The 25,913-nt window shown below is 27.8% G+C and overlaps 3 protein-coding genes across 5 annotated transcripts; all 3 read left to right on the top strand.

The window, feature by feature from the left end:
* Positions 1-25,650, top strand: LOC111681249 (diphthine methyltransferase). The gene is made up of 2 exons (XM_046946163.1): positions 1-334; positions 24,509-25,650. The coding sequence occupies exon 2, from the start codon at positions 24,521-24,523 to the stop codon at positions 25,574-25,576; it is 1,056 nt and encodes a 351-aa protein (XP_046802119.1). The 5' UTR covers positions 1-334; positions 24,509-24,520; the 3' UTR covers positions 25,577-25,650.
* Positions 549-2,548, top strand: LOC111680364 (serine/threonine-protein kinase pakD). Its single transcript, XM_023441995.2, has one exon. The coding sequence runs from the start codon at positions 1,084-1,086 to the stop codon at positions 1,942-1,944; it is 861 nt and encodes a 286-aa protein (XP_023297763.1). The 5' UTR covers positions 549-1,083; the 3' UTR covers positions 1,945-2,548.
* Positions 14,468-20,064, top strand: LOC111681240 (alpha-protein kinase 1). 3 transcript variants are annotated; one of them, XM_046946162.1, is made up of 4 exons: positions 14,468-14,792; positions 14,875-17,309; positions 18,308-18,680; positions 18,880-20,064. In XM_046946162.1, exons 2-4 carry the CDS (start codon positions 15,717-15,719, stop codon positions 19,923-19,925), a joined length of 3,012 nt encoding a protein of 1,003 aa, XP_046802118.1. In that variant the 5' UTR covers positions 14,468-14,792; positions 14,875-15,716; the 3' UTR covers positions 19,926-20,064. The 3 variants fall into 3 exon arrangements, with proteins under 3 accessions (XP_046802118.1, XP_023298759.2, XP_023298758.2); XM_023442991.2 differs by having other exon boundaries at positions 14,468-16,670; positions 16,800-17,309; XM_023442990.2 differs by having other exon boundaries at positions 14,468-17,309.
* Positions 25,651-25,913: the final 263 nt, after the last annotated feature.

Genomic DNA, 25,913 nt, shown 5'->3' with positions numbered 1-25,913 from the left:
TGATTTGTCATTTTTGAGTTGCTATAAGTCATCTATAGTTCCAATCTATCCTACTATTTTTATAGTTTGATGGCTAGGGATGAGCTAGAAATGTTTATTTCATAAATTTTTTACCGTTATTTTGTTAAAAAACCTGAAGTCATTTCCCAACAATCTGGTAACATCTAAATAATTTTTGTAAACATACAATTGACACATCGAACATACTTGTGTACATTGCACAAACATTTTGTGGAAGTAAAATTAAAAATTTATTACACAAACACCTTACTGAATTAGCAGATTAAAAGCAACTACACAATTTAAACTCAAATAAAAACATTATTAACTAAAGGTATGTAAATTATATTTCATATATATAATAAAACAAATCTTATACGAATTTTTCTATAAGATTTTGTAAAACATAAACAAAAGAGAAAAAAGATTTGACAATTGGAAATGAAAACATGTGTAGAGTGAAACAACACATACACACACAGTTGTAGTAAAAAGTACTGCCAAAGAAAAGCCACGAACAACCCAAAAATTAATAATAATTTTTAAAATTTCATAATTAAAACTATAATTTATGTAAAAATATTAACTATAATAATTTGTGTATTGAATAACAAGCATTGAATAGAAAAAAACAATTTTCACTTTGTTTTGTTATTACTTTTCGGTGAGACAACCCTGTTTTAATTTTGCTTGGAATTATTCATACTTTAATTGGAAATGACGTTTGCGCACTTTTTCCCAATTTCCAATAAGATTTTGGAAATATTTTTTCCATATTGATTAGTTATGTCGCTTTTATTGTTTACTCAAAGTTTTTTTTGTTAAATTTTGTGTAAAATTTTTTTGGAAAAATCCTCTTTACTATTTAAAAAAAACTTCGAAAACAAAGTGTTTTTTGGATTTTGTTAAGTGTTAATGAAAAGTTTTTGTGTGAAACGCAAAAAAAGCGCGAATAATAAAGTGTGAAAATTTCTGTGTGTGGAGGGCAAACGAAAAAAAGTTGGCAAAAAACAAAACGGCAAAAAAAGAAATAAACTGCAAAAAAGCTGCGATTGATACAACATCGCAAATCCACCACTACAGATGTCCACAGGAGTGGGAGGTGGAGGGAGCATAACGACAGATCATCATAGCCGCCTGTATTTCCTCAACTCACCCACGGCCCCACTGTCCGCACGCGACCCCTTCTTAATCAAACCGGAATACCTCAATTATGATAATCCCATGCATCACCTCTACCCAAGTAATCGGGGACTCATAGACTATAACAATTATACGGTAACAGCAGCGGCCGCAGCAGTAACAGCAGCAGCCGCATCCTCCGCCTCAGCAGCAGCCGCCGCCAACAATACTTCTGCCTCTTCAGCCGCCTCCACGTCCAACAACAATAACGCCAACACCAACGCTGCCGTCGTTGCCGCCAATTCAACGGTTGTTGCCGCAGTAGCTCTTAATTTAGAAAACACTTTCCACCACCAGGTCCAGCACCAGCAGCAGCAACAACAACAGTCCGCCAACAATCCGAACACAACAAACGCCCATCCGTTGCATCAGTCGCTCAGCAGCACCTCCTCGCAGTCTACACGCGCCCAAAAAGCCGCCCGACGTCGTAGTAACGAATCACCCGAGGCCCGCCAACGAAGACTGGAACGGAACGCTGCAAGAATGCGCGAGAAACGCGCCAAAGAGTCCGAAGCTGAGTATCGTTTGCGGCTGGCGAAAAATGCCGAAGCGAATCGTATACGACGTCAGAATGAAAACGAAGTACAAAGAACCTTAAGACTGATGAAAAATGCGGCACGCCAGCGATTGCGACGTGCCAGTGAAACTCCCGAAGAACGTAAAAAACGTTTGGCCAAGGCAGCTGAGCGTATGCGTATAGCGCGTGCCAAACAACCCAAAATACCTAAGCCACCGTTGGCGGACCGTCTTAAGGGCTATTAAATGTAAAATGATGAAAAAATAAAACCTAAAAGACAACTATCATCAACAAGCACAGCCTGATATCGTTGTCTGTCTTGCCAATTATTGGTAAGACAGACACTATTAAACGATAATGTTGATGATGACGACCTGCATGTGTATGTAAGTTTGTGTCTGTTTACAAAGGTGGCTAAAGGTGCGTAAGCTTTCAATTTTTTTTCTACAAACTATTTTCAAAAAAAAAAAAAAAAAAAAAAAAACTTAAAAATTAAATTAAAAAAAGTAAAATAAAACTTTATGAAAAGGTAGACCCGACGAAGGCAGCATATAATATACACAAACACAACACACAAACCTACACCTACTACTACTCTACACCCCCCCTCTCAACAAATAAATAAAAAATTGAATTAAAAATAAAAAAAAATTATTATAAAAAAAGAAAACACCAACAGCACATTAGTAATTAAATAAACAAATTAAGGAAAATAAGCACCATTTTGAAAAAAAGCAGGAGAGGATCTATTTTTTTACAACTTTAACAATTTTTGATATGGATCTTATAAGGAGTAAGAGAAGATTATTATTGCAACAATAGCCAAACAATAGCAAACAAAATAAAAACTATTTTAAAGAAAAAAAAGTTTCTAAAAATGGGTTTCAGACACTGTAACCTCTTATCTTTCAAATAACTTTTATTTTGTTTGTTTTAATTGTGGTTTTCTTTATTAATTATAATAATAATCGTATTATGTAACTTTAAAAAAAAAAAAACATTTAATTTAACTTTTTATTATTATTTTTTAAACAGGATTAAATCCTATTTTATTTTTTATTCTATTTTTCTATATTTGTACGTTTGTGTTTATTTTAAATATTTTTCAATATGAAAATATATTTAAAATATCTTACACTTATGTAACATTTTATTTAGTTTTATACTTTTTAAATATTTAATATTATAAAAAAAAAACATTTTGTTTTAATTAATAAAAAAAAAATTCTTTATATTTTTAATGTATACTATTCTTACTAGTTTGTGATTTATTTAAAAAATTTAATTTAATTTTGTTTAACAAAACACCACTCTAAACAATTCAATAACTAAAACAATATATAATTTCTTGATCCTTTACCTTTTTAACCATTTAATAAGAAAAAAACACACACACACACAAATTACACGTCTAAATATTTATATATATAAAACAACAACAACAAATTACACATTTCTTAATAAGATCATTGTATTGATATCATATAAAAAAAATATTTCTTTTTTAATTTTTAGTTTTTTTTATTATTATTTTATTTGATACAACATTTTAAGTATTTTTTTTAACAAAGAGGTAAAGCTTTACAAAATAATTAATAAAGTAAAAAAAACAATAAAAAACGTTTTAAATAGTTTTTGGAATATGTCAAAGTAATTATCATCATTTATTTAAAAAAAATATTACACTTAAAGAAATTTATTGATTTTTTTTGAAAATACAAGTTTTTCTAATTAGGGCTCAAATTAGTTATTGTTTTGTTAAATTATATTTAAAAGCAATAAACAATAAAAACGGTTTTTTTTTATTTTTTAAAATTTTCTTAAATTTTTAAAATTTTCCTAATTTTGAAATATTTTTTTTTGTCTAAATATTTGAAATATTAATAGATCCCTATAAAACTCCTTTTTAACATATTTTCGGATATACAGTCCTATTCTGAATAATAAATTCCCGGAGAGTTTGTTTCCTCTTCTATACATAAAGTATGTAAAAGAGAGCAAACTCCCGGGGAATTATTGTTCAGTATTAGCCAGATAATCTTGTACATGCAGTTAGTTTCCTAAAAATTGTGTACTATATCAAATGAAAGGTAGTTTCTTTTAGCTTTCCTTTGATATACATATTGTATATGAAACGAAATTTTATATATAAAATTCTAGAAAATTAAATTCGTAGCCTTTTCTCATAATCCTATTAATAATACATCGAGCAAGTTTGATTAAACCCTTTGCCATTAACACGACAATTGGATCTCCGCTCCAGAACGACCCGATTCTCAATCGACCAAAGATTGTCAACTCAGCAATAGCTGTATCAACCGGAAGTTTTTTTTAAGAAAAACATCCAGTTACAGACAACCTGTTACAACAATAACAAACACTTCGTTCCCACGACAAATGGATAATCGCTCCGGAACGACCCGAATCATACTCGGCCAAAGATTGACAACTCTGCAACAGCTTTATCAACCGAAAGTTTCTTTCCCCAGGAAAGAACTATTGACCACAGTCGAACTGTTACAACAAACACTTTAAGATTTTGCTAACAATTTGGATCTATAACTTTAGAAGTAACAATTGCAATGGTTAGGAATTAACTAGAAAGTAAAGGTTATAATAATTACTTTTTATAATACGATTGAAGAATCGTAGTCTAATCTGATTGGAAGTTGGGTTTATAAACATTATATTTATTTAAAAATTCTGCTCAAATCTCTATTATTTATAGAACGATTTTTGCTGTTTTTTTTTTTTAATAATGAACTTTTCAAAAGTTTTTCTAATCGATGTACTCAAGGATTTATGTTAACGAAGATATCCAGGGCTTTCAGGAATTTGTAGTGAACATACCGAACAATGAAGCTAGCTTAATAAACTTCAATATCCATAAGGATTTAGAATCAGGTGGTAAAATTATGCTATAGAAATTAACAGTTGTAGAACTAAATCATTTTCACCAATGTGAAGGGTATAACTATAACTTTCTATAAGGATTTCAAAATTTAGGTGAATGAAAGGATTGTTAACGTTGTTATGATCACTTTTTCCCAAAAACTCACAAGAAATATAACTTTGAAAGGCCGTCTACATGATCGAATAGGTTTCCATATTAAAAACTATGCTTAAATGTATATGATTTTAAAGATAATGATAAATATAATATAAAATGATTATTGAAAATCTTGTTTTGTGACTTTTTTTTAAACTTGAATAATCTCTACATCATGAGGATCAAAAAAAAACATAGAATTTCAGTTTCGCTAGAGAAAGATATTTAAAAATAATTTTTCAAAATTTTCATAAAATTTTAAGTTTTATTCAATTTAGCTTCGGAATAAGATCTTATTTATGAAATTAAACGCCTGGTATTTACGAATTATACTCTGCAAGTATTTTCTAGTTTCGAAAAATTGTTATTGCTTCTTCGTTCGCATTTAGATGAACAGGCAGTAATACTTTTACTGACTTATTCATAATAATTTATCAAAAGTTTACTGAACAAATTTTGTACATTTTCAAATTTCGAACTTTAACAAACAAAATGTTGAAAATTTTTATAAGTTTTTAATTAATTTTAAGAAAATAAGGGCGGGTTTCTTACAACTTAGTTAATCTAGGCTTAACTAGCTGTTAGATTAAACTCGGAACAAATTTAGGCGGTCTTTAACCGATGATTGTGTTTTTCAGTTTTGGATTTAAGTTCAGTTAACTTTATTAGTATTACCAACTTTTCACACAAAAACATAAACAATGAACAGCTGTTTTTTGCAAACAATACTTTTGTAAAATGGAAAATTTTGGAAAAATGTTAAATAAACATTTAAAACAATAATAAATAAAACAAAACAAATCACAAAATTGCAATTTACTTAAAATATTAAGTTTTTGTTCTTCCTCAAACATTGTTTTATTGTTTTTGTTAATTGTGATTTTTCACTTATAACTTGAGTTTAATTGGCCAATTACAGTCAGTTAAACTAAGATAATAAGTAACTTTACTGATAACTGAAAAACACGAAACATATATTAAACCAGGTTTAACCAAAAAAATGAAGATTATCTTCATTATCTTCGCCCTAAGTCTTTCTGAGAAAAAATCCAACTAAATTGTTTAAATCATGCTGAGTTTAAAAAAATTTTGAACTTACTTTCTAATTTTTTAATGTTAAAATAATCTTTAAACCAGAAGGATTTATAAAAATATAATTTCAAAGTTATTTTCTTACAAGTTGAAAAAAAAAGAAAGTTCGAACTAACATTTTCTAAATCAAAAAATTGTTAATATTTTAACTTATTTTCTTAAATTTTCAAATTTTGAATTTAAAATATGTTTCAATTTTTTTCAATGTAGTTTCAAGAAATAAAAGTTTTAGCTAAATTCGGACGTATGTTCATAAAATGTTTAAATCTTTAAAAATCTAATCTAAATCAAGAGGATTTAATTTGAGTTTTATTTGAGGTTATTTTTTTTTTAAATTTCGAATTTCTAACTTAAAAAAAATTTGTAAATTTTTTAAAATTTTAAAGTATTTTTACTGTAGTTTCAAAAAAAAATATAAGTTTTAGTGTAAATTCAAACTCAAATTCTCTAAATTATGATAAAGTTTTTAGAAATTAAAAAAAAAATAATTTTTCAGTTTTTATGGGAATTCTAAAGCTTTTAATTTTTTTTAGATTTAAACAGATTTTTGGAAATTTTTAATTAAAAAAACTTTTAATTTTTTAAAGTTATAAAACGCACAGTAAAAATATGTAAAAAAATTAATTAAAAAATTATTATTTACATTTTAAAAAAAGCTTTACCTTTTTGTAATTAATATAAATTAAATAAATTATGTTAATATATATATTTTTTTTAAGCAACACCCAATACTAAAACAAAATTAATATACATATATATAAATATAAAACTGTAGTTGTAGCGGTAGTTAAAAAAAAAACATATAAATAATAAAAAAATAAAAATCCTTAACATGAAGATAAATAAATCTTCAAAAATGAACATATTCATAAACTTAGTAGAGGGAAAAAGGAAGAAAGTAAAAAACATAATAATAATAATAAAAATCAAGATAAAGTTTAAAAAGGAAGTACGTATGTATTTGTAGATGTAGTGAAAAACAAATAAAATAAATAAATATTATATATACACAACATATACTATTATTAAGAAACAAATGAAAAATATTAAAATTTAAAATAAACTGCAAAGTAATAAACTTAAAGTAATAAAACTTTGCCTCATCAGAAAAGAAAAATTAAGAAGAAAAAAAACTAATAATTAATTTAAATAAAAAAAAAACTTAAATTTTAAGAAGAAAATAAAAAACACAAAATATAACAAAAAAAAGTATTTTTATAACACATGCATTATACATGTATGCTTACAATTATATATACATACATATATATATATATATATATATATATATATATATATATATATATATATAGAAAAAAACAAAATAAAACGTATAAATAAAACACAAAAATATCACAATAAATAATAAAAAAAAAATTTAACAAAAAAAAACAAACATAATATTTACATATGTAAATTTTTACAACAACAAAAAGTATATAAAAAACAACAAATATTTAAAACAAAACTACAACACTTACAAATAAAACAACATACACTCAAAATAACTAAAGAATAATAAACAAACAAACAAACATTTTATTCTATATTACACATGAACAACAAACAAACAGCAGAAATATTTAACAACAAATAAATGAAATTATTAAACAATCCTTTTGCAACAGATACAACAATAACAGCAACAACTTAAAGTAAATACAATATTCAATACAAAACATTAGCAACAACAAATTAATCACTTGGCTAGTGTAGAGAAATTAGAAAAAGTTGAAAAAAAAATATTGGAAAATTTTATTATTTTCACATTTTTTTGTTCTAAATCAATGCAAAAGCAATGACTTTAAAAACAGTGGCTTAATAGTTTTTTTTGTTAGTTTCTGATATCAAACGTTTCAATGTCAATTCGAACTAAAATTCTTCAAGTTAAAATAATTTTTAAAATATTTTCGAAAATTCAAACTGTTTCAATAAGTTTGAATCAAACTTATATTCGAAAGAATGTTTCTAAATTAAAAGTATACTTAAAAATACTTTTTTTTAAAAGTTTATTTGAAATCAATTAAATAACATTTTCGAATTTCGAACATAACAAATTTTTATAAAATTTTGAACATATTTTAAACATGATACTTAAAATAAACGTTTTAGGGAAAATTCTAACTAAAATGTTTTAAATTATGAATTTTCGAAAATTCGAACTTATGTTCGAAAAATTTTTAAAATTGTCAAAATAATCTCTAAATCAGGAGGTTTCTTAAAAGTACAATTTTACTTTCATTAGAGATCAATTTTATAACATTTTCGATTTTCAAAGTTGAAAAATTTTGAAAATGATTTAAAATTTTCTAAATTATAAATTTTCGAAATTCGAACTTTTTTTTAAGTTGTTAAAATAATCTCTAAATCAGGAGGATTCTTAAAAATATAGTTTTACTTTTATTTACAATAAATTTTATAAAATTTTAGATTTTGAAAACATTTTGAATATAATTTGAAAATTTTCATCAAATTTAAAGAAATTTTAATCATGTTATTAAAAATAAGTGTTTTAGGGAAAAATTTAACCTAAAATTTTCTAAAAAATTATAAATATTAAACATTTTCAAAATTCAAATTTAAAAAAATATATATATATATTGAAAATTTTCATAAATTTTCAAGTATTTTTAATTTAGTTTCAGAAAGTAAACGTTTAAGAGTAAATTCAAACTAAAAATTTCTAAATTATGGTAAATTTTAACAATTTTCGAATATTCGAACTTATGTTCGAAAAATTTTTAAAATTGTCAAAATAATCTCTAAATCAGGAGGATTCTTAAAAATATAATTTTAGTTGCATTTGATATAATTTTCTTTTTTTACATTTTCGAATTTCGAAATTAAAACATTTTGTAAATGATTTGAAAATTTTCATAAATATTTAAGTATTTTCAAACAAGTTTCAGAAAATAAACGTTTTAGATTTCGATGATTCATAAAAATATGATTTTAGTTGTATTTTGAAATATGAAATTAAAAAATTTTGAATATGTTCATAAATATTTAAGTTTTTATTTATATTTTCGAATTTCAAAATTAAAAAATATTGAAAATGTTCGTAAATATTTAAGTATTTTCAATGAAGTTTCAGAAAATAAAAGTTTCAGAGTAAATCCAAACTAAAAATTTCTAAATTATAATAAATTTTAAAAATTTTTCATAGATTCGAATTTAAGTTATCAAAATAATGTGAAAAGTAATTTGAGATCAATTTTCAAACTACAAAAATTTTTTTAAATGATTTCTAAATTTTCAGAAATTTTCAAGTTTTAACAACACAGGTCTAAGAAAATTCAAAACCCAGAAGCCCAAGTTTACTTTTCTAAAGTTTTGAGTAGCGAGCAGCGATAATCTGGTATTATTTTCAAAATTTATTTAACACAACAGATTTTCCAGATATTGTGTCATGAAGTTTGGAAACATGACGTTTTTTGGACATATTTCTGAAAGTCCTATCTATTGACTATAAAATAAAAGTTTGATATCTCTGGTTTAAAAAATTTTTGGTCGATTTAGGGCGGGTTTCTTACTACTCAGTTAAACTAGACTTAACTAGCTATTAGATTTAACTCGGAACAAATTCAGGTGAACTTTAACCGATGATTGTGTTTTTCAGTAATGGATTTAAGTTCGGTTAACTTTGTTAGTGTTGCCAACTTTCACTCAAAAATATAAACAATGAACAGCTGTTTTTTGCAAACAATACTTTTGTAAAATGGAAAATTTTAGAAAAATGTTAAATAAACATTTAAAACAATAATAAATAAAACAAAACAAATCACAAAATTGCAATTTACTTAAAATATTAAGTTTTTGTTCTTCCTAAAACATTGTTTTATTGTTTTTGTTAATTGTGATTTTTCACTTATAACTTGAGTTTAATTGGCCAATTACACTCAGTTAAACTAAGATAATAAGTAAATTTACTGATAACTGAAAAACACAAAACATATATTAAACCAGGTTTAACCAAAGAATGAAGATTATCTTTATCAGAAAAACTCGCCCTAAGTAACTTTACAGATTACTGAAAAACACTTAACATATATTAAACTAAGTTTAAACTAAGAATGTAGATTATCTTTATCTGAAAAACCCGACCTTAATCTTTAAATAAAGAGAATTCATAAAAATATAATTTTTACAATTTCAAACTTAAACATTTTCGAAAATAATTAGAAGAAAATAAAGATCTTTAACTTAACCACTGCAGCATGATACGAATGCATTATTATTAAATCCAATTGTCATTAATATATTTTAAATAAACTAATTAACAAATCTTTGTTATTTTTGTTTTCGTTAGCAATAATTTGTGTCTGTATATTTGCTTAAAGAGAGAGTGTGTGTATGTTATTATTATTATTTATTATTTTAAAGTGTTTAGTTTACTTTTTTCTTGTCTTAAAAAAAAATTATAGTAAAATTCTGGTGAAATATTTATAAACAATTTTAAAAACATTTTAGTTTTAACACACAAAAAAAAACAAAATCAAAATTTAAACTTTGAAAATAAAAACTCCAACACAAAATTAATTAAAAAAAATAAACATACATATAAAAAAAAATCACATACAACATATATAAATATTTTTGCATTAATAAAATTAAAAAAAAAAAAAAAAACAATTAAAATAATTTAAGTTTTTAATTTTTGTTTTCTTTCTCAATTAATAATACAGTTTGTTTTCTTTTATAATTTAGTTCTAGTCAAAATTAATTAAAAAAATAAAATAAATTATATATTTAACAACAACAAAAAAAAATACAATTAAAGTAATATTAAAGTAAAACAACAAATAACATTAACTTTTAAATTAAAGAAATTGAAAACAAACAAAAAAATAAAAAAAATTGTTTTAATTAATTATAATGTAAACATTAATTTCAAACCAGAAATTTCAAAAACAAAAAAAAAATCAAATAAAAAATTGTATTGATTGAACAACAACAAGAACAACAACAAAATAATAATAATTAAAAAAATAATATTGTAATTGTACACTTTCTAAAAAATAAAAAAAACAACAAATAAAAATTATGAATAAAGTTGCATTCACATTTTTAAAAAAAACAAAATACAATTGTGTTTTTTTAATAAAGTTATAAAAATTTATAGAAAACAACAGAATTTATAAAAAATTAATTTTAATTTAAATTTTAAATACTCTAAAATGATATAGGCCAATAAGTTTTGAAAAATGTCGAATCCTAAAGACAAAGCTATACTTTTCTAAAGGTTTTGAGCAGCGCAACAGTTTTCGAGAAAGCGGGAGAAAAAGCCCTGCTTGGACCTCATTTAAAAAATCTTTTAATCTTTAAGCAAAAAAAAAAAAATATCAAAACCCTGAGACCAAGCTATACTTTTCCAAAGGTTTTGAGCAGCGCAACAGTTTTCGAGAAATCGGAAGAAAAAACCCTGCTTGGACCTCATTTGTAAAATCTTTTAATCTTCAGGTACAATTTGTCGACTTTAAACAAAAGCTTTAACCTCTATTATATCTAGTCCCATCTTCGAGATATCTTAAGCTAAAGCTTTTAACACTGCCCCTGCAGATTCGTGTTCAAAACAGCTCACTTCTTTAGAAAGTTTAGTTTGGTCGCAGAATTTCGATTTTGGTTTTAAAATTTTTTGTCTTTAGGCATTTGGCTGCCCCTACTTTGGTTCATTCTTTCATAGATCACTCTATAATAAAAAAAAAGTTGGATTTTTTTAACTCATTGTCACTCAGTACTCAGGGGATGACCCCTAGTCATGCAGTGCATTGTGGTGGATCTAGAAAAATAGACATTTGACTGACCCTACTTTGATTCCAATATACATTCTTTCATAGATCACTCTATGATTATAGAAATGTCACTCAGCACTCAGGGGATGATCCCTACTATTACAGTGCATTGCGCTGGAACTAGAAAAATGGACATTAGGCTGTCCCTACTTTTGCTGCAATATATATTCTTTTGCAGATCACACAATAATTATAGAAAGTTGGATGTTTTAACTCAATGTCGCTCAGCACTCAGGGAATGACCTCTACTCATGCAGTGCATTGAGCTGGAACTAGAGAAAAAGTTGTGCAAGGGATGAGTGGAAGGAGTAGTGTTTGTGGACATTTGATTTAAACCTTTCAACATCGAAAGTAACGCGGAATAGTTTTGCAGGAAGTTTGTTCCTTAAACAAACAGTTCGGCTAAAGAATTATTTTTCCCTGTAATGTGTTAGTGGCGGTCCACTGGCCAATTACCCCAGAAAGGGTGTGTTCTTGATGACAGTCGTGTGCTGTGTAAAAATTAACGGGTTTCGGGAAGAAGTTCTCTTATCGTAACGTTAAAACTGTAAAATACACCCTACAATGCGACAATGTTTCAGTAAATCAATAGAGCTGGATACCCTACCGTCACCGATAAGTACTTTCGTTAAAATTTTCTGCCCTTTACTTGTTATTTCTTTCAGCATCACTTTAGCCTATTAGCTTTCAAATGGATGATCATCATATCCTAATTATACATACATATATAATGCTAACAACTCTCGAAAAGGACCTTTTACAGTCCTGCATCCTAAAATGGACCGTGTGCTATTTCAATACCGTCTGGATGTCAACAATAATCTTCATTCTTTAAAATGTTCTAATATCAAACCCCTGGACTATATCACGAAACTTTTCATATGATTAGAATTATTATAAATTGGACTTATTTCCGAACTTTCACATAACTTAAGGTCAAGTCCTCAAACCCTATTAACTTTCGGAAGAAACACAGCAATAACTCTACCAGACATTTTACAAACCTACGTTTGAAAAAATCGTGTGAGATTTTAGGGTGGCCTGGGTGACAATAATAATTCGAGTAGCCTTTTTGTATGTTGTTCTTATATATAATTGTACTTTAGGATATCGATAAAGCATTAGGAGATCTTTTTGTATACTCATCAGGATTTGTAAAACATTAAAAAATTAATAGACATAAGCAACTATTTGATATTATTAACAAATCTCTGATATTCTGGCCTAAGGTCAAAGTTTAAAATCAAACCAATAAAACATTTCATTAAAAAAATATTACTACAACAAATTCCTTTACTTAAATTACTTAAAATCTTTTGCAATCTAAGAATTTTGCATTCCAAAAAAATCTAACAATTGTATTGATTTTTACCCCCACCCACTTTGACATACAATTAACTTTAAAAGGTTATTACTATGGGATAACATTTGTTAAATATTTCTACTGGGTTTGAATTTGTTCATTATAAAAGTAAGAGAGAGCGAGAGAGTGAGTGTATGTTTTATACATTGGAATGAGTATGTCTGGCTGTGTATTGGAAGTTAATCCTTTTTGATGAAATACGCACGTACAAACATACATACACATAATAAAAGCATTTTTTCTGTACCATTACTGCCATAATGGCAGTAATAGTGTTTTTTTTTGTGTTTTAAGCCATATTTTCAAAAAGTACTTTTTGACAAGAAAAGAAACGATATTTTAAAAAGTACTTAGGTTCACTTTTCAAATCCCTTTCTTAAGTATCTTTAATTTACATTTCAAGTTCAACTTTTTAAGAAAAATTGAAACTTTTTACAAAATAAGCATTTTTTCAAAAAGTAATTTTTTTAAATCCCTTCAAAATAATTCTAAATTCCATTTAAGTTGAAGTGTTTTAAAAAATATTACATTTTAATGTTTTATTCTTAAAAATTAATTATTTAAATTTTCAAGATTTGAAAATTAACAGTTTTTAACAAAACGAGACATTTTTTCATAAAGAACTAATATTTTCAAATTTCGAAAAAACATTGTATTTCTGTTTCTTTTTATCAACAATTTTTTATCTATCTTGTTTTAACTCTCTCCAGAGTAGAGTCATCAGTCTGCCATTTTGAACGTAGCTTCATGATTTAATTGCCGATATATATTTGATGATGATAAACTAGTTTTTCGTTTGAAAGTAAATACACTGAAAGAAAATCTACTGGTTAAAGGGTTGAAATGTACTAAGGGTTAAAAATACACAGTGAAAAATTATACAGACAAATAAACGTTAAACCAGACGACGTAACAAGTTTTATAAATAAGAATGTCTTCGAGATGCTATAACGCCAATTTTTATGACTTGATATCTAAATGGAGAAATTCTTTTTTAAAACTTTGTTGGCCTGTGTAATTATTAATAAAAATTACTTTTTAATTCCACTAAAGGGTCTGTTGGGTAAAAAGAAAGGTCAAAATGGGTCAAATCAAACGATTAACAAGAAACAACAAGTTGAAAACTTCAAGTACCACTAGACGGTAGGGTCCACTGGGTAAAAAGAAAGGTCAAAATGGGTCAAATCAAACGATTAACAAGAAAACAACAAGTTGAAAACTTCAAATACCAATAAACGAAGGGGTCCATTAAGTAAAAAGTAAGGTCCAAATGGAACAAATGAAAAGTCTAAACAAGTTTCGATTATGTTTTAAATTAATAAATATCAAATTAGTTTATTTTCCAAAACTTCGCGTATTTTATTTTTAGCAAATTCCCAAAACAAAAAAAAAACCCAAACATTTTACTAACCATTTACACTCGGTGTATTATTATACTCTTTCCAATTCACGTTAAATACACCGCTTTCCAATAAGAACTTATTTACATTTTTTGTGTGGAGACAGAGTGTTGGTGTTCGTATATTTGTGCAAAATAATATTTTTTTAATTAAAAGAAAACAAAATAAAAATTACTGTTTATAATATTTTTCTATATATAAAACACGTGATAATAAAATTAACACCAAAAAACAAGAAAGAAAACAATAAATAACTAATTTTTTAACTATAAAAAAATCTACAAGGGAGAGACAACAAATACAAAAAGCACTATATAAGGCAAACATTAAAGAGAGCCAAAAAAAACGTAAAAAACGCAACTTTAACAACACGTTGTTGTTATACAAATTCTATTAAGTATAAACAATTAACAAGGGAAATTCTTAAAATAAATAATAATATATTTTTTATAAAAATATAATTCTCTTCTATATTAAAGAAAAAAAAGAAGCGAAAAAATCATGTGAAAAATCGATTGGAAGTTGGGCATACATATAAGCGTTGAAAAAATCTGTTTGTGGTCATTTCCAATGCCATGTAGATGACATTGGAATTTTCTCACACTTACATACTTCGTACATACATACATACAAAATAATACGAAAAACGTACAGACAAACGAAGAAACAAAATACAAAAACTCGCAGCAAACAACGGAGAATAGCAAGACTAAAAAGAAGAAGCAAACGAAAAAAAGAAAGAAAAACACTGACAAATCAAAGGGAAATGTCAGAAACTGATGTGAAAGCGCAATTTTATTTTTCTGATGGTTTGTGTTTTTTGTTATTGTAACCATTGTAAAGTGACATCAGTGTGGTTGTAAGTGGAAAATCGTACGAAAAGCAAAGAAAAGCCACAGAAAAAGGAGAACAAAATAAAAATAGACAAAAAATAAAGTGAATTTTTGTATATATTTTCTTTTTTTTTAATTTTCTTAAAAAACTTTTGTATGAAATACAAATGAAATAAGAAGTCTGGGGGAGTTACAAAAAGTGTTGAACACTTTTTCCTGTTTTCAATGTGGAATAAAAAGAAGAAAACTTTATTACTTGCACCACTTTCATCAATATTGTCGTCATCTTCTTCTTCGTTGACTTTGCCTTCGCTGTCTTCATCATTGTTGTTACTTCGTAATTTTTTTACGCTTGACTACTTGCAAGTAGCAATAATAGCAACAACAGCAGAAGTAGCTAATAACCCAACAATATTTAACTGCAGCAACAACAATTGTTCCTGATTGCATTTGTGTATAGTGTGAGTGCGTGTACGGTGTAGAAAATAATGGAATCTGGTCCCAATGGGATAAAAGTAGAGCCATCATTAGAACAGCAACATTTACAGCATCAGCAACAACAACATCATCATCAACAATATGCCACAAATTTGCTAGCTCTCAATGGCTCGAATGCCCGCCTACTCATCGATCATCCCTCAACGTTGCTGGTACCGTTGTCGCATCATCAACAGCAACTGCAACAATTACAACTCCAACAGCAGCATCAACAGCAACAACAACAACTGCAACAGCATCATTTGCAGCAGCAGCAATTGCAACAGCATTTAGCCTCACAACAGCAGCAACAACAGCAACAACAACAGCAGCAGCAAGATCAATTGCAACTACAGCAGCAACAACAATTGCAATTGGCCGCAGCGGTCACTTATCCTCAGCCTTTGTCCCTTAAACAACCACCCCTACCCACGCCCATCACCAACAATAGCGGCGGCACTGCAAGTGGTACTGGAGCAGGAACCACCGCGAACAACACCACTTCGTTGGGTCCGGCGTCAGTAACATCGTCCACCTCATCGGCCGTCCGTCATCGTTGGAACGAAAGTCCAGAGGCTCGAGCTCGTCGTCTGGCACGCAATGCCGAGAGAATGCGAGAACGACGCAATCGTGAGACCGAAGATGAGTATCGCAAGCGGCTGGCACGCAATGCCGAAGCCAATCGAATGCGTCGTCAGAATGAAAACGAAATGGAACGAGCCATGCGTTTAGTACGTAACGCCGCAAGGCAGCGTCTGCGTCGCGCCATGGAATCGCCAGATCAAAGGGCTAAACGACTACAAAAACTTGCCGAACGGATGCGTATGTATCGAGCCAATGAATCACCGGAGCAAAGGAAAATTCGTCTCGCCGAAATGGCAGCCAGAGCCCGGCAGCGTATTGCCAGTGAATCCCCCGAGCAGCGTAAGGAGCGACTGAAAAAACTCAATGAGTATGCGAGAAAGGTCAGAGAAAAGAAAAAAATTATAAAACACGGCGCGGCGCAGACTCCGAATTCGAATCAGAATTCGAATACGACGCAAAGCGCTTCAATAAATTGTAATAATAACGACTCTTTAAATCTAAACCATCAGGCACCACCTTCAACTGCAGCAGGCGGAACATCAGCATCGGGAGCAGCTGGAACAAACTCAGCCACGCCAACTGGAAACGATGAACTATCCCGACAAACTGCCGGCGGCGCCCAAGATGACCAACAACAGCTAACAGCATCATATCAGCAAGCTGCAGCCCTGGCAGCCAATCCCATTGAATACTATCAGAACATGTTCATCAATCCAGCCACTTTACGCACAGGCAGTGCTGCCCTCCTCAAGCAGGAACCCCAAACACAGCAGCCGCAATCTCAGCAATCCACCAACAATCAACAGAATCGTTTTAGCACTCCGCAACAACAGTCGGCAGCTGCAAATCTCCTCGAATCGGAGACGTCGAATCTTTTTCAGCAACAGTTGTACGATGAAGCCTCACAAAAGGCCAAACTGCCAAATGTAGCAGCAGCTAATGTTCCTCACTTCAGCACAATCGCGAGTTCGTTAGAATTATATCAGAATAAGTATGCTAAGAAGCCGGAGCTTCAACAGGTTGGTATAGTGTCGAACTAACAGTGTTTTCTGTTTCTGCAACATGAAAACGAAAACTCTAAATGAATTCGATTACTTTTCATATGATATGATATGTGTGTGTGTTGTGTAAAATGATGATGAATGGAACGAAGAAATAGCAAATGATTTCTCTAAAAATGGAACCGAATCTAAATTAAATTAACCAATATTTATAAAACAACAAATAAAAACCCCGTACACCTTAAAGCCTCAGTTACTGCAAGGAATAGTATGCGATTTCTTTTTCAAAACTGCTCCAGAAGTTTTTGAGGCTTGTAGATTAGTTTTTTGTTTTCAGTGATTTAACTATTTTATTCCCGTACTTGGAGTTTGCGCCATGATCTTTGATTTTTGTTTTCTCATCGACCTTTTTCGTCTAAATATTGTGTTTATTTCTGTCGATATATAAAATATAAAATCTGCGCCCCTCGATTTGCTGACAATTGAAAAATGGGCTCTTGCTGTTATTTCGGCGATTAATCTTTAATATGTGAGTGAGTGCTAATAACATGTTTCTTTCATTTTGTGTTGAATATTTTTTTCTTATTTTATTGTTAAATCTTTTAAATACTCATAATGTTGTTTATATTATAAGAAAACTTTTTTTAATATTTATATTTCACTTAAAGCTCCTTTAGGAAAATTAAAGAAAAATGTAAGAAAAAACCAAATGTCTACGATCACAAATCAAATAGAGAGTAAAAGGCAGTTTACTATAAACTCTATTCAGTTGTAATAGATGTAATACACGAACCAAAAGAAAAAAGAAACTTTTCAATTACAATACTAAACAATAAATATAAATTGTGTATTTTTTCTATCTAAATCTGTTATTTACATAATAGACTTATGATGATGATTCTTCATTTGAAATCATTTGCTATTTGTTGTATGTGTAATTAAGATTTTTCTTCACTCAACGACAAACACATCCACTTCCATAGTAGTCTAAGAAATGGACAAATGTTTTTTTCCAGACAAATAATACAGCGACCAGCAGTAGCAGCAGCAACAATAACAACAGCGGGTCTGTTGGAGTCCCAACCGGAACACAGAATGAAAAAAGTGAATCAAAAGTAAAAACTACACATCCACAAATACAAAATCCCCCAACACCGCTCTACAATCAATTTCCCTATTTGGCGACTTTTCCGGCAGCTGCAGCCAACTCAACAGTGTCGGTAACAACCCCGCCAAATACACCAACCCAAACAGCCGCCTATTATCCTATGTATCATAATGGCTTTCAGCTGGGCATAGCGCCGAATACGGTGCCGCCCCCATTTACGCCAGTACACTTTTCAACGGCCACAAATGCAGTTGGATCTTCGCCACCAACAAATGCTGCGGGTAGGAGAAAATAAGTTTTTCTTTTTCTTATATTTATTTGAAAAAAGAAAACTTAAAGGATCCTATTGATAATTTTGCAATTAATTTTGTTCTTTATTGTTTGTTTTTTTCGTTGAAATCCTGTTTTCTATATATATTCCCCCCATCCCTGACCTTAACCTATCAACCTGACTGTCCAACCAAATTATTGTGTCTACAGCCAGCCAACAACAACATGTAATACAGGATTTTCCAAAAGCGGTCCGCGGTCGTCCTAGAAAGCTGTTTAGCTCAAATAAAGATGCGTCGCAGGACGATGTACTTCAGCAGCAAGAGCAGCAACAAAAAATGAGTGCTTTGCTAGAACAGGAGATCAATCAAATGCTAGCATCTCCACAATATACTCAGCGCCGCGGACGTGGTCAACAATATCAACAATTAAACACACAATTACAACAGCAACAGCAGCAGAACCAGCAACAACAGCAGCAGCAAATATTGCAACCAAACCTACAGCAGCAGCAACAACAACAAGAACATTCCTCCCCCAACATTATACGCAGCAATGGTAAACTCAAATACGAAAGTGATGATGAGAAACGCAAACGTCTTGACAAAATGGCTGCCCATCAGAGAGCACTGCGAGCTAACGAAACACCCGAACAACGAGTAGTACGTCTACAGAAACTAAGTGAACGGGCCCGTCTCAAACGAGCCGAAATACGTGCTACCGAAACTCCCGAAGAGAAGAAAATACGTCTCTCACGACAAGCCGAATATGCACGAATGCGTCGCCTTCGAACTCATACACCACATTTTCGCTCTAAATCTGAAAATGGTGGCTCCACTACTCCATCGGGCATCTATGAACAGTCACTGGGTGCTTCTACAAATGGTGGCTATGAGACAAAACCCAACGATGGTGGTGGAAATAATAGTGTTAGTGGCGGTAGTATATCACAGGAAAGTGCTTCAAATAGTGAGGAACAACTACAGCAGCAGCAACAGGCGCAACAACAACAACAGCAGCAGGCACAGCAACAACAACAGCAGCAGCAACAGCAATTGTTACAAATGCAACATCAGCAAACACAACAACGTATGTTACTTCCAGGTCAAACTCCCATACTACTTCAAATGAACAACAACAACCACAACAATAATAATTTCATAAAAGGCAACAACAAAGAATACAATAATGGTCAACCGGAAAATAATGATATGTTAAAAATTCTTGAACCCATAATTGTCATGAAAACAAAATAATTTTAATTCTATTTTATTCAAAAACATTATTTAAAGATCAATCACCTCACCTCAACACCACCACCTCCACCACCATCTTACAAGATCATTTGTTGTTAATGATGATTATTACTTACATCATTAAGGGTTATAAATGGTATGTCGATTTGTTTTAAACTAAAATTATTTATTTTTTTAGAAAAATGTTACAATTTTGGACAATTTTCCCCTTTTTTGAGAAAAAATTTTAAAGATTTAGATTAATTTGTTATTTATTGCATCGGTTTTTTTTTCTGTTAAATTTTTTTAATTACAATTTCAAACTTAGAATTTCTAAGTTAGAAATTTTAAAATTTTCATAAAATTTTAAAGTAGTTTCAAAGTAAAGTTCGAAAATTCATTGTTAAGTTCGTAAAAATAATATTCAATCCATGAGTATTTATATTTTTTACAATTTCGTACTTTTTTGAAGAAAATTTTCAAAATTTTTATAAATTTTTGAAGAATTTTTAAAGTGACTTCAAAATATGGGTTTTTCAAGTGATGTTTGAATATTCGAAATTTATTTCGAAAATTTGAGTCCAAATTTCTTGTATTTTTCAACTTCGAACTTAAATATTTTAAGAAAAAATTTCAAAATTTTCTGAATTTCTCAAGAATTCTGAAAGTAATTTCAAAATACGGGCTTTTTAAGTGATTTTCAAAAATTCGAAATCACTAATTCATTATAATTCATAAAAATATGATTTTAATGTTATTTGAGTATAAATTTTTTGTAATTTTCAACTTCGAACTTAAACATTTTAAGGGAAAATTTTAAATTTGTTTTGAATTTCTCAAAAATTCTTAATGTAGTTTCAAAATATAAGCTTTTTAAATGATGTTCGAAAATTCGAAATTAATTTCGAAAATTCGATGTTAAGTTCGAAAAAATTTTAAAACTATTAAAATAATCTCTATTTCATGAGGATTCATAAAAATATGATTTTATCGTTATTTCGGACCAAATTTCTTATATTTTTCAACTTCGAACTTTAACATTTTAAGCAAAAATTTTTAAATTTTAGAATTTCCAAAGATTTTTGAAGTTTTTTTTTTTTTTAATATGTATAGGTTTATAGGTAAAGTGATATTCAATATAAAGATAAAGATAAAGCTATTAAAATAATCTGCAAAATTAGTTTAAAGTTTTAAAAAATATGGTTTTAAGTGAATATTTTTAGTTTGCAATGAGTCTACATATCAAAAAGAAATCATCATTACACAACTGATCTTTATACGGAATAAAATCTTCAAACTTGCAACAAACCGTTTATACAATATCTAAACTTTCACACACAAATACACACGCATATTAAACTAAAAAAAACTTAGTTACACAAAAAATATTAATAAAGTAAAATTACACATTTAACAGGAAAAAATATTCTCAAAAAGAAATCATAAAAAATATAAAAATAAAATTTGTTAAGAATAAAACCAAGACCTATAAGAAAAGTAAAACATACACCCTATATATAAAAATATATAAAAAATAATTGAAAAAACAAAATAATTAATAAAAAAAAAAAAAATAAACAAACAAAAAGAAAAGAAACACATAGACACAAAACATCATAATCCTATTAATAAATACATATAGAATACATAAATACTACATAAAATATAACAATTAGATGCAGTAGTAGTAATACAACAAAAGCATACATTACATAAAAATGTATTTTAAAAATAAAATAAAAAAAATAATAATAATTATTATTATTTAACACAAGCAACAAAATATATATTTATATAATTAATAAAACTAATTTTGTAGTATACAAGTAAACAAAAAAATAATAATAATAAATACCATCATGCATAGTTATACTTTTGTTTAAATTTATTTAACTTTAATTTCAAATTTTGTGTTTAATTTTACAAAAACAAAAAATTATTTGTTTGGTTGATTTTTTTTAATATTTTATATATTTTATTTTTTTGAAAAAATTAATCAATGTATGTAGAAAGTATACATAATATTTGTAGTAAGCAAAAAAACAATTTATATACTTATATCTATATAAATAAAATAAAATAATAAAAAACAAAATAAAATAAAACATCAAAAAACCACACATATTAATAATATTGTCCTAAGATTGTAAAACTATTATAAACATAAAAATAACTATTAAGCTAATATTACTGTGTAATAACAAAAATAAATAATAATAAAATATATAAAAAAAAAATAAAATTAGTATACATAACATATACATATATACATAAAACTTATATAAATAAATATATAAAAATATACATACAACATGCATATACATACATATATTTAAATAAATAATAATGATATATACAAACAACACAATATATATATTATTATATATATTCATAATTTAATATACTGTATACATTATAAAAACAAAAACATATTATATGTATGATTTAAAAACTAAACAAAAAAAAAAGAAACGTAATAATAAAGTCAATAATTTTTTAAAGTAGTAAAAAACAAAAAATCAATAGTATTTTTCAATGGGAATTAATAAAAACAGTAATAAAAGATAAAAAACAATTCTATAAACATTAGGAATGACCAAATTTACGAAATAATTATAAAAGTGTAGACAATTTCGCAAAATTTTCTTTAAAACAGATTTTTTCGGAAAAAAAATTCTTTAAAAATAATTTTTTTTTTTTTTTTTTTTGATAAAATATTAAAATTTTGAAAAAGTTTTGTATAAAAAAGAAAATTTAAGAACTTTCTAACAAAAAAGAGAAATTTGGGAACTTTTTAATTAAAAAAAGAAATTTTGTAAAAAAAAATGTAAAAGAAAATTTCGAAAAAAATTTTCTATAAAAAGAATTTTCACTGTTAAAGTTTTTTCTAAAGAAATATAACAGATTTTTTTTTAAAGAAAAATTTGTATATAACAGTTTTTTTACCACAAAGATTGTGTATAACAGTTTTTTTTTGAAAAGAAAAATTCGCGTATAACAGATTTTTTTACCACAAAGATTATTTATAACAGTTTTTTGTAAAGAAAAATTTGTGTATAACAAATTTTTCTAAAGAATAGTCAGTGTATAACAGTTTTTTCTAAAGATAAATTGGTGTATAACAGATTTATCTAAGGAAAAAATTGTGTATAACAGTTTTTTCTATAGCAAAGTTTGTGTATAACAGTTTTTTCTACCACAAAGATTGTGTATAACAGATTTTTATAAAGAAATATTAGCGAACAACAGTTTTTTCTAAAGAAGAATTAGTGTATAACAGTTTTTTTTCTAAAGAAAACATAGTGTATAACAGTTTTTCCGAAGAAGAATTAACGTAACACAGTTTTTTCTGAAGAAGAATTAGCGTAACACAGATTTTTCTAAAGAAAAATATTGTGTATAACAGATTTTTCTAAAGAAAAATTAATGTATAACAGTTTTTTCTAAAGATAAATTGGTGTATAACAGATTTTTCCAAGGAAAAATTGTGTATAACAGTTTTTTCTATAGCAAAGTTTGTGTATAACAGTTTTTTCTACCACAAAGATTGTGTATAACAGATTTTTATAAAGAAATATTAGCGTACAACAGTTTTTTCTAAAGAAGAATTAGTGTATAACAGTTTTTTTCTAAAGAAAACATAGTGTATAACAGTTTTTCTGAAGAAGAATTAGCGTAACATAGATTTTTCTAAAAAAAAGTTTTGTGTATAACAGATTTTTCTAAAGAAAAATTAGTGTATAACAAATTTTTCTAAAGAAATATTAGTGCTTACCAGTTTTTTCTAAAGAAAAATTGGAGTATAACAGATTTTTTTAAAGAAAATTTTGTGTATAACAGATTTTTCTAAAGAAGTATTAGCGTATAACAGTTTTTTCTAAAGAAGAATTAGCATAACATATTTTTTCTAAAGAAAACATAGTGTATAACAGATTTTCCAAAAAAAAAATTGTGTATAACAGTTTTTTCTAAAGCAAACATTAGTGTAAACGATTTTTTTTAAAGAAAAATTAGTGTATAACAGTTTTTTTAAGAAAAATTTCTGTACAACAGTTTGTTCTACCACAATGTTTGTGTATAACAGTTTTTTGATAGAAAAAAATTAGAGTATAACGCTTTTTTCTATAGAAGTATTTGTGTATAACATTTTTCTATAAAAGATTTTGTATATAACTATTTTCTAAAGAATTTTTTTTTTGTATTTTACTTTTCTATAGAAAAATTTGTGTATAACTCTTTTATAATCTGTGGAACAGTTTATTCAGTAGAAAAATTTTTTATAAAAGTTTTTTTTTTATATAAAAACGTCTTTATAACAGTTTTTTAAAAGAACTTTTCATAATAATTTCTATACAATAGTTTTTGCATGTTTTTCTCTAGCAAAATGTTTGTATAACAGTTTTTCATAAATAATAATTTATACATAGAAGTTTTTCATTAATAAAATTATTTTCTATAAACACTGTGTGTGTTCATAACAGTTATCTGTATCACAGATCTATAAGACAATTTGTGTAAAACAGTTTTCTTTATAGAAAAATTTTATGTATAATAGTTTTTCCTATAGAAAAAAATTTAACTTTATATCTTGAATTTCATTTTAGCTTTAAATAAAAATGTTTAAAATAAAAACTCTACATACCATTGACACGGAATATTCGGCCGATTCCATAGAATGGTGTCCGCATACTGACTACAATAATTACTTTGTTTGTGGCACCTATCAACTGGAAGAAAACAAAGAAACGGATTCTGCAGCAGCACCACCACCATGTCGACGCAAGGGTCGTATATATCTTTATAAATTTGATCGTATAACAAAATCTCTAAACGAATTGGATCGTTTAGAAACGGCAGCCATACTCGATATGAAATGGTTGAAGAATAGTAAAAATGATTTGCCTCTTTTAGCCACCGCTAATGCTTTGGGACAAATTGATGTTTATGCATTAGAAAATATCAAATTAAAGCTACTTCACTCACTGGATCTAAATTCGGACGATGATAATCTATTGGCCTTATCTCTAGATTGGGGTCAAATTGAAGAAAATAACATAAAACATATTTTAGCTTCTGATTCCAAAGGTGCCATCAGTTTGTTAAGCTGGTCCGATGAAAGAAAACTTACTAATATACGTACATGGGCGGCCCATAATTTTGAAGCTTGGATATGTGCCTTCGATAAGTGGGATAAAAATCGTGTCTACACTGGTGGAGATGATACATTTCTACATGCCTATGATTTACGCATGGAAAGCCGAGTTTTACTCAACAAATCCCATATGGCTGGTGTTACTTGTCTTTTAAGTCATCCGAAACGAGAACATATTCTATTGACCGGTAGCTATGATGAAAATTTACGCATTTTTGATACACGTGCCATGAAACAACCGCTGGGAGAAATCAATCTATCCGGTGGTATATGGCGTTTAAAATCTCACCCTTTAAAGGAAGATTTAATATTGACTGCCTGCATGTATCATAACTTTAGTGTGGTTGATATGGATGATGTGACTGCACCGAAACTAGTTGGTGAATATTACGAACACAAGAGTATTTGTTATGGGGCCGATTGGTGTTTAAATGCGGACGTAAATGAAGAGACGCTCTATATGGCTACGTGTTCTTTTTATGATCATAAACTTTGTGTTGCCAGTTTGGAAAAGGATTGATTTTTATAGATATTGTTGAATAATTTTTTTAATGAAAAATATATCTTTTAAAATAAAAAAAATCTATAGAACATTTTAATTATAACAGTTTCTTTAACATTCTTTCTTAATTCTCTTTTGAATTCTCCTTATGTCCACACATAGAAACATTTGTTTCAGAAACTGCATTGATTGAAATTGAATTGATTTGTTGTTGTACGAATGAGAAGAATAACAAAACAAAAAAAGTTGACAAATCAAAAGTTTCCCAAAAAAAGTTTCCTATTGTGGACGGTCAGATTGCAAACCCTACCAGAACAGTGACAGTCATTTGATCGGTCATTTGACTGGCACTACT

This window comes from Lucilia cuprina, chromosome 3, assembly GCF_022045245.1.
Source record: "Lucilia cuprina isolate Lc7/37 chromosome 3, ASM2204524v1, whole genome shotgun sequence".
Taxonomy (NCBI): domain Eukaryota; kingdom Metazoa; phylum Arthropoda; class Insecta; order Diptera; family Calliphoridae; genus Lucilia; species Lucilia cuprina.
Note: the sequence above shows the minus strand (reverse complement) of the source record. Positions and strands in the feature narration are given on the sequence as shown.

Bases quoted from the DNA above. Each gene is read 5' to 3' on its own strand.
- LOC111681249 (XM_046946163.1), top strand. From the start codon at position 24,521: ATGTTTAAAATAAAAACTCTACATACCATTGACACGGAATATTCGGCC.
- LOC111681240 (XM_046946162.1), top strand. From the start codon at position 15,717: ATGGAATCTGGTCCCAATGGGATAAAAGTAGAGCCATCATTAGAACAG. The intron at 17,310-18,307 runs GTTGGTATAGTG...GTTTTTTTCCAG, and splicing joins AGAAGCCGGAGCTTCAACAG to ACAAATAATACAGCGACCAG. The intron at 18,681-18,879 runs GTAGGAGAAAAT...TTGTGTCTACAG, and splicing joins GCCACCAACAAATGCTGCGG to CCAGCCAACAACAACATGTA.
- LOC111680364 (XM_023441995.2), top strand. From the start codon at position 1,084: ATGTCCACAGGAGTGGGAGGTGGAGGGAGCATAACGACAGATCATCAT.